This window comes from Oncorhynchus nerka, linkage group LG16 (assembly GCF_034236695.1).
Source record: "Oncorhynchus nerka isolate Pitt River linkage group LG16, Oner_Uvic_2.0, whole genome shotgun sequence".
NCBI lineage: Eukaryota > Metazoa > Chordata > Actinopteri > Salmoniformes > Salmonidae > Oncorhynchus > Oncorhynchus nerka.
The window spans coordinates 49,199,585-49,213,142 of record NC_088411.1 but is presented as its reverse complement, the minus strand read 5'-3'; the positions used below and the strand labels follow the sequence as shown (position 1 = coordinate 49,213,142).

General features: G+C 55.8%; 1 protein-coding gene across 1 annotated transcript in view; it reads right to left on the bottom strand.

Moving 5' to 3' along the window:
* LOC115121905 (protein jagged-1b-like) overlaps window positions 1-13,558 on the bottom strand; it is a 197,082-nt gene that overhangs the window by 62,606 nt on the left and 120,918 nt on the right. The window contains exons 16-17 of the mRNA XM_065002719.1: window positions 7,757-7,870; window positions 7,445-7,558 (exon numbers count right to left, since the gene is read on the bottom strand). Coding sequence (XP_064858791.1) covers window positions 7,445-7,558; window positions 7,757-7,870 — 228 coding nt within the window. The remainder of the gene's footprint in view (window positions 1-7,444; window positions 7,559-7,756; window positions 7,871-13,558) is intronic.

Sequence of the window (13,558 nt, the reverse complement as noted above, 5' to 3'; positions counted from 1 at the left end):
GACTAACTCACCTATATTACAGGTAGCCCCTCCCTCCCACCCAGACTAACTCACCTATATTACAGGTGGCCCCCTCCTCCCATCCAGACTAACTCACCTATATTACAGGTGGCCCCTCCTCCCACCCAGACTAACTCACCTATATTACAGGTGCCCCTCCCTCCCACCCAGACTAACTCACCTATATTACAGGTGGCCCCTCCCTCCCACCCAGACTAACTCACCTATATTACAGGTGGCCCCCCCTCCCACCCAGACTAACTCACCTATATTACAGGTGGCCCCTCCCTCCCACCCAGACTAACTCACCTATATTACAGGTAGCCCCTCCTCCCACCCAGACTAACTCACCTATATTACAGGTGGCCCTCCTCCCACCCAGACTAACTCACCTATATTACAGGTGGCCCCTCCTCCCACCCAGACTAACTCACCTATATTACAGGTAGCCCCTCCCTCCCACCCAGACTAACTCACCTATATTACAGGTAGCCCCCTCCCACCCAGACTAACTCACCTATATTACAGGTCCCCCTCCCACCCAGACTAACTCACCTATATTACAGGTGGCCCCTCCCTCCCATCCAGACTAACTCACCTATATTACAGGTGGCCCCCTCCCTCCCACCCAGACTAACTCACCTATATTACAGGTGGCCCCTCCCACCCAGACTAACTCACCTATATTACAGGTGGCCCCTCCCTCCCACCCAGACTAACTCACCTATATTACAGGTAGCCCCTCCCTCCACCCAGACTAACTCACCTATATTACAGGTGGCCCCTCCCTCCCACCCAGACTAACTCACCTATATTACAGGTGCCCCCCCTCCCACCCAGACTAACTCACCTATATTACAGGTGGCCCCTCCCATCCAGACTAACTCACCTATATTACAGGTGGCCCCTCCCTCCACCCAGACTAACTCACCTATATTACAGGTGGCCCCCCCTCCCACCCAGACTAACTCACCTATATTACAGGTGGCCCCTCCTCCCACCCAGACTAACTCACCTATATTACAGGTGGCCCCCCTCCCACCCAGACTAACTCACCTATATTACAGGTGGCCCCTCCCACCCAGACTAACTCACCTATATTACAGGTAGCCCCCCCTCCCACCCAGACTAACTCACCTATATTACAGGTAGCCCCCTCCCTCCCATCCAGACTAACTCACCTATATTACAGGTAGCCCCTCCCTCCCCCAGACTAACTCACCTATATTACAGGTGGCCCTCTCCCTCCCACCCAGACTAACTCACCTATATTACAGGTAGCCCCTCCCTCCCACCCAGACTAACTCACCTATATTACAGGTAGCCCCCTCCCTCCCACCCAGACTAACTCACCTATATTACAGGTGGCCCCTCCCTCCCACCCAGACTAACTCACCTATATTACAGGTGGCCCCCCTCCCACCCAGACTAACTCACCTATATTACAGGTGGCCCCTCCCTCCCACCCAGACTAACTCACCTATATTACAGGTGGCCCCTCCCTAACCACCCAGACTAACTCACCTATATTACAGGTGGCCCCTCCTCCAGACTAACTCACCTATATTACAGGACCCCTCCTCCCATAGACTAACTCACCTATATTACAGGTGGCCCCTCCTCCCATCCAGACTAACTCACCTATATTACAGGTGGCCCCCTCCCTCCCACCCAGACTAACTCACCTATATTACAGGTGGCCCCTCCCTCCCACCCAGACTAACTCACCTATATTACAGGTAGCCCCTCCTCCACCCAGACTAACTCACCTATATTACAGGTGGCCCTCCCCATCCAGACTAACTCACCTATATTACAGGTAGCCCCTCCTCCATCCAGACTAACTCACCTATATTACAGGTGGCCCCCTCCCTCCCACCCAGACTAACTCACCTATATTACAGGTGGCCCCCTCCCTCCCACCCAGACTAACTCACCTATATTACAGGTGGCCCCCTCCCTCCCACCCAGACTAACTCACCTATATTACAGGTGGCCCCTCCCTCCCTACCCAGACTAACTCACCTATATTACAGGTAGCCCCTCCTCCACCCAGACTAACTCACCTATATTACAGGTGGCCCCTCCCTCCCACCCAGACTAACTCACCTATATTACAGGTGGCCCCTCCCTCCCACCCAGACTAACTCACCTATATTACAGGTGGCCCCTCCCTCCCACCCAGACTAACTCACCTATATTACAGGTGGCCCCTCCCCCACCCAGACTAACTCACCTATATTACAGGTACCCCTCCCTCCACCCAGACTAACTCACCTATATTACAGGTGGCCCCCTCCCTCCCACCCAGACTAACTCACCTATATTACAGGTAGCCCCCTCCCTCCCACCCAGACTAACTCACCTATATTACAGGTGGCCCCTCCCTCCCATCCCAGACTAACTCACCTATATTACAGGTGGCCCCCTCCCTCCACCCAGACTAACTCACCTATATTACCCCCTCCCTCCCACCCAGACTAACTCACCTATATTACAGGTAGCCCCTCCTCCCACCCAGACTAACTCACCTATATTACAGGTGCCCCTCCCTCCCACCCAGACTAACTCACCTATATTACAGGTAGCCCCTCCCACCCAGACTAACTCACCTATATTACAGGTGGCCCCTCCCACCCAGACTAACTCACCTATATTACAGGTGGCCCCTCCTCCCACCCAGACTAACTCACCTATATTACAGGTAGCCCCTCCCACCCAGACTAACTCACCTATATTACAGGTAGCCCCTCCCTCCCATCCAGACTAACTCACCTATATTACAGGTGCCCCCTAACTCACCTCCCCCCTCCCACCCAGACTAACTCACCTATATTACAGGTAGCCCCTCCTCCCCCCAGACTAACTCACCTATATAACTCACCTATTAGGTAGCCCCTCCCACCCAGACTAACTCACCTATATTACAGGTAGCCCCTCCCACCCAGACTAACTCACCTATATTACAGGTAGCCCCCTCCCTCCCACCCAGACTAACTCACCTATATTACAGGTGGCCCCCCTCCCATCCAGACTAACTCACCTATATTACAGGTAGCCCCCCTCCCTCCCACCCAGACCTCACCTATATTACAGGTCCCCTCCCACCCAGACTAACTCACCTATATTACAGGTAGCCCCTCCCCTCCCACCCAGACTAACTCACCTATATTACAGGTAGCCCCTCCCTCCCACCCAGACTAACTCACCTATATTACAGGTGGCCCCCTCCCTCCCACCCAGACTAACTCACCTATATTACAGGTAGCCCCCTCCCTCCCACCCAGACTAACTCACCTATATTACAGGTGGCCCCTCCCTCCCACCCAGACTAACTCACCTATATTACAGGTGGCCCCCTCCCACCCCTCCCACCCAGACTAACTCACCTATATTACAGGTGGCCCCCTCCCTCCCACCCAGACTAACTCACCTATATTACAGGTAGCCCCCTCCCTCCCACCCAGACTAACTCACCTATATTACAGGTAGCCCCTCCCTCCCATCCAGACTAACTCACCTATATTACAGGTGGCCCCTCCCTCCCACCCAGACTAACTCACCTATATTACAGGTAGCCCCTGCCTCCCACCAGACTAACTCACCTATATTACAGGTAGCCCCCTCCCTCCCACCCAGACTAACTCACCTATATTACAGGTAGCCCCTCCTCCCATCCAGACTAACTCACCTATATTACAGGTAGCCCCTCCCTCCCACCCAGACTAACTCACCTATATTACAGGTAGCCCCTCCCTCCCAGACTAACTCACCTATATTACAGGTAGCCCCCCTCCCACCCAGACTAACTCACCTATATTACAGGTAGCCCTCCCTCCCACCCAGACTAACTCACCTATATTACAGGTGGCCCCTCCCTCCCATCCAGACTAACTCACCTATATTACAGGTGGCCCCTCCCTCCCATCCAGACTAACTCACCTATATTACAGGTAGCCCTCCCTCCCACCCAGACTAACTCACCTATATTACAGGTAGCCCCTCCCTCCCACCCAGACTAACTCACCTATATTACAGGTAGCCCTCCCTCCCACCCAGACTAACTCACCTATATTACAGGTAGCCCCCTCCCTCCCACCCAGACTAACTCACCTATATTACAGGTAGCCCCCTCCCACCCAGACTAACTCACCTATATTACAGGTAGCCCCTCCCTCCCACCCAGACTAACTCACCTATATTACAGGTAGCCCCCCCCCACCCAGACTAACTCACCTATATTACAGGTAGCCCCCCCTCCCACCCAGACTAACTCACCTATATTACAGGTAGCCCCCTCCCATCCAGACTAACTCACCTATATTACAGGTAGCCCCTCCCTCCCACCAGACTAACTCACCTATATTACAGGTAGCCCCCTCCCTCCCACCCAGACTAACTCACCTATATTACAGGTAGCCCCTCCCTCCCACCCAGACTAACTCACCTATATTACAGGTAGCCCCCTCCCTCCCACCCAGACTAACTCACCTATATTACAGGTAGCCCCTCCCTCCCACCCAGACTAACTCACCTATATTACAGGTAGCCCCTGCCTCCCATCCAGACTAACTCACCTATATTACAGGTGGCCCCCTCCCTCCCACCCAGACTAACTCACCTATATTACAGGTAGCCCCCTCCCTCCCACCCAGACTAACTCACCTATATTACAGGTAGCCCCTCCCTCCCACCCAGACTAACTCACCTATATTACAGGTAGCCCCTCCCTCCCACCCAGACTAACTCACCTATATTACAGGTAGCCCCCTCCCTCCCACCCAGACTAACTCACCTATATTACAGGTGGCCCTCCCTCCCACCCAGACTAACTCACCTATATTACAGGTGGCCCCTCCCATCCAGACTAACTCACCTATATTACAGGTAGCCCCTGCCTCCCATCCAGACTAACTCACCTATATTACAGGTAGCCCCCTCCTCCCACCCAGACTAACTCACCTATATTACAGGTAGCCCCTCCCTCCCACCCAGACTAACTCACCTATATTACAGGTGGCCCCTCCCTCCCACCCAGACTAACTCACCTATATTACAGGTAGCCCCTCCTCCATCCAGACTAACTCACCTATATTACAGGTAGCCCTCCCCCACCCAGACTAACTCACCTATATTACAGGTGCCCCCCTCCCATCCAGACTAACTCACCTATATTACAGGTAGCCCCTGCCTCCCACCCAGACTAACTCACCTATATTACAGGTGGCCCCTCCCTCCCACCCAGACTAACTCACCTATATTACAGGTAGCCCCCTCCCTCCCACCCAGACTAACTCACTTATATTACAGGCAGCCCCCTCCCTCCCACCCAGACTAACTCACCTATATTACAGGTAGCCCCTGCCTCCCATCCAGACTAACTCACCTATATTACAGGTAGCCCCTCCTCCCACCCAGACTAACTCACCTATATTACAGGTGGCCCCTCCCTCCCACCCAGACTAACTCACCTATATTACAGGTGGCCCCTCCCTCCACCCAGACTAACTCACCTATATTACAGGTAGCCCCTGCCTCCCATCCAGACTAACTCACCTATATTACAGGTAGCCCCCTCCCTCCCACCCAGACTAACTCACCTATATTACAGGTAGCCCCCTCCCTCCCACCCAGACTAACTCACCTATATTACAGGTAGCCCCCTCCCTCCCACCCAGACTAACTCACCTATATTACAGGTAGCCCCCTCCCTCCCACCCAGACTAACTCACCTATATTACAGGTAGCCCCTCCCACCCAGACTAACTCACCTATATTACAGGTAGCCCCTGCCTCCCATCCAGACTAACTCACCTATATTACAGGTAGGCCCTCCCACCCAGACTAACTCACCTATATTACAGGTAGCCCCTCCCACCCAGACTAACTCACCTATATTACAGGTAGCCCCCCTCCCACCCAGACTAACTCACCTATATTACAGGTAGCCCCTCCCACCCAGACTAACTCACCTATATTACAGGTAGCCCTGCCTCCCATCCAGACTAACTCACCTATATTACAGGTAGCCCCTCCCTCCCACCCAGACTAACTCACCTATATTACAGGTAGCCCCTCCCTCCCATCCAGACTAACTCACCTATATTACAGGTAGCCCCTCCTCCCACCAGACTAACTCACCTATATTACAGGTAGCCCCTCCCATCCAGACTCTCACCTATATTACAGGTAGCCATCCAGACTAACTCACCTATATTACAGGTAGCCCTCCCTCCCACCCAGACTAACTCACCTATATTACAGGTGGCCCCTGCCTCCCATCCAGACTAACTCACCTATATTACAGGTAGCCCCCTCCCTCCCACCCAGACTAACTCACCTATATTACAGGTAGCCCCCTCCCTCCCACCCAGACTAACTCACCTATATTACAGGTGGCCCTCCCTCCCACCCAGACTAACTCACCTATATTACAGGTAGCCCCTCCCTCCCACCCAGACTAACTCACCTATATTACAGGCAGCCCCCTCCCTCCCACCCAGACTAACTCACCTATATTACAGGCAGCCCCCTCCCTCCCACCCAGACTAACTCACCTATATTACAGGTGGCCCCTCCCTCCCACCCAGACTAACTCACCTATATTACAGGTAGCCCCTGCCTCCCACCCAGACTAACTCACCTATATTACAGGTAGCCCCCTCCTCCCACCCAGACTAACTCACCTATATTACAGGTGGCCCCCTCCCATCCCACCCAGACTAACTCACCTATATTACAGGTAGCCCCCTCCCTCCCACCCAGACTAACTCACCTATATTACAGGTAGCCCCCTCCCTCCCACCCAGACTAACTCACCTATATTACAGGTAGCCCCTCCCACCCAGACTAACTCACCTATATTACAGGTAGCCCCTCCCATCCAGACTAACTCACCTATATTACAGGTAGCCCCTGCCTCTCATCCAGACTAACTCACCTATATTACAGGTAGCCCCCTCCCTCCCACCCAGACTAACTCACCTATATTACAGGTAGCCCCCTCCCACCCAGACTAACTCACCTATATTACAGGTAGCCCCCTCCCACCCAGACTAACTCACCTATATTACAGGTAGCCCCTCCCATCCAGACTAACTCACCTATATTACAGGTAGCCCCTGCCTCCCATCCAGACTAACTCACCTATATTACAGGTATCCCCCTCCCTCCCACCCAGACTAACTCACCTATATTACAGGTAGCCCCTCCCTCCCATCCAGACTAACTCACCTATATTACAGGTAGCCCCCTCCCTCCCACCAAGACTAACTCACCTATATTACAGGTGGCCCCCTCCCTCCCACCCAGACTAACTCACCTCTATTACAGGTGGCCCCCTCCCACCCAGACTAACTCACCTATATTACAGGTAGCCCCTCCCTCCCATCCAGACTAACTCACCTATACTACAGGTAGCCCCCTCCCACCCAGACTAACTCACCTATATTACAGGTAGCCCCCTCCCATCCAGGAGAACACTTGCACTGGAAGGTGTCTCCCTCATCATGACATGTCCCTCCGTTGTTACAGGTAACCTCGTCACATTGGCTCTCACCTGGAGACACACACATGATTAAAACCAAGCTTTCATAACACACACACACACACATATACAGTACACACACACACCTGGGTGAATACCTCCACCCATCAGCATGTTTTGTCTTCTGCACCCCAGTATCTCAAATAACAAATAAAAATGTGCTCGGGTTGTAGAACAGAAAGAATGGGAAGAGAGAGACTGTGTTCTTACGGGAGTGGCAGGTCTTCCCCTTCCAGCCGTTCATACACTCACAGAAGAAATCAGTCACCAGGTCTTGACATGTTCCTCCATTATGACATGGACTAGTGCTGCAGTCATCTATATCTGGAGGAGAGGGAGGAGGAGGAGGGAGGAGGAGGGGGAGAGGAGGGAGGAGGAGGGAGGAGGAGGGGAGAGGAGGGAGAGGAGGAGAGGGAGAGGAGGGAGGGAGGAGGAGGGGAGAGGGGAGGGGGAGGAGGAGGGGGAGAGGAGGGAGGAGGAGGGAGGAGGAGGGGGGGAGGAGGGGGAGGAGGAGAGGGAGAGGAGGGAGGAGGAGGGAGGAGGAGGAGAGGGAGAGGAGGAGGAGAGGGAGAGGAGGAGGGAGGAGGAGGGGGAGAGGAGGGAGGAGGAGGGAGGGAGGAGGGGAGGAGGAGAGGGAGAGGGGAGGGAGGAGGAGGGAGGAGGAGGGGAGGAGGAGAGGGAGAGGAGGAGGGAGGGAGGAGGGGGAGAGGAGGAGGGAGGAGGAGGGAGGAGGAGGAGAGGGAGAGGAGGGAGGAGGAGGGGGAGGAGGAGAGGGAGAGGAGGAGGGAGGAGGGAGGGGGAGAGGAGGGAGGAGGAGGGAGGAGGAGGGGGAGGAGGGGAGGGAGGAGGGGGAGGGAGGGAGGGAGGAGGAGGAGAGAGAGGAGGAGGAGGAGGAGGGTGAGAGGAGGGAGGAGGAGGAGAGGGGAGAGGGAGGGGGAGAGGAGGGAGGAGGAGGGGGAGAGGAAGGAGGAGGAGGAGAGGGAGAGGAGGGGGAGAGGAGGGAGGAGGAGGGGGAGAGGAGGGGGAGAGGAGGGAGGAGGAGGGAGGAGGAGGGGGAGAGGAGGAGGAGGAGGAGAGGAGGGGGGGGAGAGGGAGGGAGGAGGAGGGGGAGAGGAGGGAGGAGGAGGAGGGAGGAGGAGAGGGAGAGGAGGAGGGGGAGGAGAGGGAGAGGAGGGGGAGGAGGAGAGGGAGAGGGAGGGGAGAGGGAGGGGAGGGAGGGGGAGGGAGGAGGGAGAGGGGGAGGAGGGAGGAGAGGGAGAGGGAGGGGGAGGAGGAGGGGGAGAGGAGGGAGGAGGAGAGGGAGAGGAGGAGGAGGGGGTGAGGAGGAGATGGAGAGGGAGAGAGAGGAGGGAGGAGGAGAGGGAGAGGAGGGAGGAGGAGAGGGAGAGGAGGGAGGGAGGAGGAGAGGGAGAGGGGAGGTGGAGAGGGAGATGAGGGGGAGAGGGGGAGGGAGGGAGGGAGAGGGGAGGAGGAGGGAGAGGGAGAAGAGGGGGAGGAGGAGAGGGAGAGGAGGAGGAGATGAAGAGGAGGAGAGGGGGAGGAGGGAGGAGGAGGAGAGGGAGAGGAGGAGACGGAGAGGGGGGGAGGAGAGGGAGAGGGTGAGGAGGAGATGGAGAGGGGGAGGAGGAGAGGAAAAGAGGGAGAGGATGGGGGAGGAGGAGAGGGAGAGGATGGGGGAGGAGGAGACGGAGAGGGAAAAGAGGAGAAGGAGAGGGAGAGGGGGAGGGAGAAGGAGAGGGAGAAGGGGGAGGGAGAAGGAGAGGGAGAGGGGGAGGGAGGAGGAGAGGGAAAGGAGGAGAAGCAGAGGAAGAGGGGGGGAGGAGAGGGGCAGGAGGGAGGAGGAGAGGGGCAGGAGGGAAGAGGAGGGGGCAGGAGGGGAGAGGAGGAGAGGGACAGGAGGGGGGAGGAGGAGAGCGAGAGAGAGGACAGGCAGAGTCAAACCAGTCAGGTTAAATCACCACCTCCACATCAGGGATCATTAACTAGATTCAGCCACAGGCAAATATTATCTGGAGCTGATGGTCGGGGGGCCAGAACATCATTTTAAATAAATACTAGACTGCAAATTGACTGCAAGAATCCCAAACAGATATAATATTTGACTAAAACATAACATTTCAAACCTGGCTTAAATGTGTATATGATCTCTCTATTATGGCGGGAACAGATTAACAATGTATCACTTGCAGCTAATTTACTGCTGTTTTAACCTTTTGCGTGTAGGGGGCAGTAATTTTTGTATTTGGCTAAAAAACGTACCCATTTGAAACTGCCTATTTCTCAGCCCCAGAATCTAGAATATGCATATAATTGTCAGATTAGGATAGAAAACACTCTAAAGTTTCCAAAACTGTAAAAATATTGTCTGTGAGTATAACAGAACCGATATTGCAGGCGAAAGCCTGAGGAAAATCCAATCAGGAAGTGCATCTTATTTTGAAACCTCTCTGTTCCTATGCATGCCTATCTTCCATTTAAAGGGATATCAACCAGATTCCTTTTTCTATGGCTTCCCTATGGTGTCAACAGTCCTTAGACATAGTTTCAGGCTTTTATTTTGAAAAATGAGCGTGAAAGATCACATTGCACAAGTGGATAGGTGGGGGCTCTCAGAGTGAGTTTTGCGCTACAGAGTAAAGCGGCCATCGCATCTCCCGGTGTTATTGAAAAAGCTACACACTCGGTTGATATATTATCGAAATATATATTTTAAAAACAACCTGTATTGAGTATTGATTATAAAAAACGTTTGACATGTTTCTGTGGACATTATGGATATTATTTGGAATATACGTCTGCGTTGTCGTGACCGCTCTTTCCTGTGGATTTCTGAACATAACGTGACAAACAAACGTCGGTATTTTGGGTATAAAAATAATCTTTATGGAACAAAAGGAACATTTGTTGTGTAACTGGGAGTCTCGTGAGTGAAAACATCCGAAGATCATCAAAGGTAAACGATTAATTTGATTGCTTTTCTGATTTTCGTGCCCTAGCTACTTAATGCTTAGTGTACATAATGTTATATTATCGATAAATTTACACAAACGCTTGGATTGCTTTTGCTGTAAAGCATCATTTCAAAATCTGAGACGACAAGGTGATTAACAAAAGGCTAAGCTGTGTTTTGCAATATTGCACTTGTGATTTCATGAATATGAAGGGGGCTGGTCTAGTGGTAGTGCTGCCTGCCAGGGCCTGGTCTAGTGGTAGTGCTGCCTGCCAGGGGACTGGTCTAGTGGTAGTGCTGCCTGCCAGGGGGCTGGTCTAGTGGTAGTGCTGCCTGCCAGGGCCTGGTCTAGTGGTAGTGCTGCCTGCCAGGGGACTGGTCTAGTGTGGTAGGGGCTGGTCTGCCTGCCCAGGGGCTGGTCTAGTGGTAGTGCTGCCTGCCAGGGGCTGGTCTAGTGGTAGTGCTGCCAGGGACCAGGGGCTGGTCTAGTGGTAGTGCTGCCTGCCAGGGGCTGGTCAGGGTAGTGCCAGACCAGGGACTGGCCAGTGGCTGGGGGGCTGGTCTAGTGGTAGTGCTGCCAGGGCCTGGTCAGGGTAGACTGGGACTGGTTGGTAGTGCTGCCTGCCAGGGGCTGGTCTAGTGGTAGTGCTGCCTGCCAGGGGCCTGGTCTAGTGGTAGTGCTGCCTGCCAGGGACTGGTCTAGTGGTAGTGCTGCCTGCCAGGGGCTGGTCTAGTGGTAGTGCCAGGGGCTTGTCTAGTGGTAGTGCCTGCCAGGGCTGGTCTAGTGGTAGTGCTGCCAGGGGCTGGTCAGTGGGCTGGGGGGCTGGTCTAGTGGTAGTGCTACCTGCCAGGGGCTGGTCTAGTGGTAGTGCTGCCAGGGGCTGGTCAGGGGCTGGTCTAGTGGTAGTGCTGCCTGCCTGCCAGGGGGCTGGTCTAGTGGTAGTGCTGCCTGCCAGGGGGCTGGTCTAGTAGTAGTGCTGCCTGCCAGGGGACTGGTCTAGTGGTAGTGCTGCCTGCCAGGGGGCTGGTCTAGTGGTAGTGCTGCCTGCCAGGGCCTGGTCTAGTGGTAGTGCTACCTGCCAGGGGCTGGTCTAGTGGTAGTGCTGCCTGCCAGGGGGATGGTCTAGTGGTAGTGCTGCCTGCCAGGGGCTGGTCTAGTGGTAGTGCTGCCTGCCAGGGGGCTGGTCTAGTGGTAGTGCTACCTGCCAGGGGGCTGGTCTAGTGGTAGTGCTGCCTGCCAGGGGATGGTCTAGTGGTAGTGCTGCCAGGGGCCAGGGGGCTGGTCTAGTGGTAGTGCTGCCTACCAGGGGCTGGTCTAGTGGTAGTGCCACTGGGGGGCTGGTCTAGTGGTAGTGCTGCCAGGGGGTGGTCTAGTGGTGTGCCAGGGGGGCTGGTCTAGTGGTAGTGCTACCTGCCAGGGCCTGGTCTAGTGGTAGTGCTGGTCTAGTGGTAGTGCCAGGGGCCTGGTCTAGTGGTAGTGCTGCCTGCCAGGGGCTGGTCTAGTGGTAGTGCTGCCTGCCAGGGGGCTGGTCTAGTGGTAGTGCTGCCTGCCAGGGGCTGGTCTAGTGGTAGTGCTGCCTGCCAGGGGCTGGTCTAGTGGTAGTGCTGCCTGCCAGGGGGCTGGTCTAGTGGTAGTGCTGCCTGCCAGGGGCTGTGGTAAAGTGCTCCAGTCTAGTGGTAGTGCTGCCTGTGGTAGTGCCAGGGCTGGTCTAGTGGTAGTGCTGCCTGCCAGGGGCTGGTCTAGTGGTAGTGCTGCCTGCCAGGGGCTGGTCTAGTGGTAGTGCTGCCTGCCAGGGGGCTGGTCTAGTGGTAGTGCTGCCTGCCAGGGGGCTGGTCTAGTGGTAGTGCTGCCTGCCAGGGCCTGGTCTAGTGGTAGTGCTGCCTGCCAGGGGCTGGTCTAGTGGTAGGGGCTGGTCTGTGGTAGTGCCTGCCAGGGCCTGGTCTAGTGGTAGTGCTGCCTGCCAGGGGCTGGTCTGGTCTAGGGGGCTGGTAGTGCTGCCTGCCAGGGGCTGGTCTAGTGGTAGTGCTGATGGGATGGGGGCTGGTCTAGTGGTAGTGCTGCTGCCAGGGGACTGGTCTAGTGGTAGTGCTGATTCTGCCAGGGCTGGTCTAGTGGTAGTGCTGCCTGCCAGGGGCTGGTCTAGTGGTGGTAGGGGCTGGTCTAGTGCCTGCCAGGGGCCTGGTCTAGTGGTAGTGCCAGGGGCTGGTCTAGTGGTAGTGCCTGCCAGGGGGCTGGTCTAGTGGTAGTGCCTGCCTGCCAGGGCCTGGTCTAGTGGTAGTGCTGCCTGCCAGGGGCTGGTCTAGTGAAAAGCACTAGTGGCTGTGCCCTGCCAGGGGCTGGTCTAGTGGTAGTGCCGCCAGGGGCTGGTCTGGTAGTGCCAGGGGGCCTGGTCTAGTGGTAGTGCTGCCTGCCAGGGACTGGTCTAGTGGTAGTGCTGCCTGCCAGGGGCCTGGTCTAGTGGTAGTGCTGCCTGCCAGGGGCTGGTCTAGTGGTAGTGCTGCCTGGTAGTGCCTGCCAGGGACTGGTCTAGTGGTAGTGCCAGGCCTGCCAGGGCCTGGTCTAGTGGTAGTGCTGCCTGCCAGGGCTGGTCTAGTGGTAGTGCTGCCTGCCAGGGACTGGTCTAGTGGTAGTGCTGACCCAGGGCCTGGTCTAGTGGTAGTGCTGCCTGCCAGGGCCTGGTCTAGTGGTAGTGCTGCCTGCCAGGGCCTGGTCTAGTGGTAGTGCTGCCAGGGGACTGGTCTAGTGGTAGTGCAGGGCTGGTCTAGTGGTAGTGCTGCCTGCCAGGGGGCTGGTCTAGTGGTAGTGCTGCCTGCCAGGGCCTGGTCTAGTGGTAGTGCTGCCTACCTGCCAGGGCCTGGTCTAGTGGTAGTGCTACCTGCCAGGGCCTGGTCTAGTGGTAGTGCTGCCTGCCAGGGGCTGGTCTAGTGGTAGTGCTGCCAGGGCCTGGTCAGTGGGACTGGGCCTCTAGTGGTAGTGCTACCTGCCAGGGCCTGGTCTAGTGGTAGTGCTGCCTGCCAGGGGCTGGTCTAGTGGTAGTGCTGCCAGGGACCAGTGGTAGTGC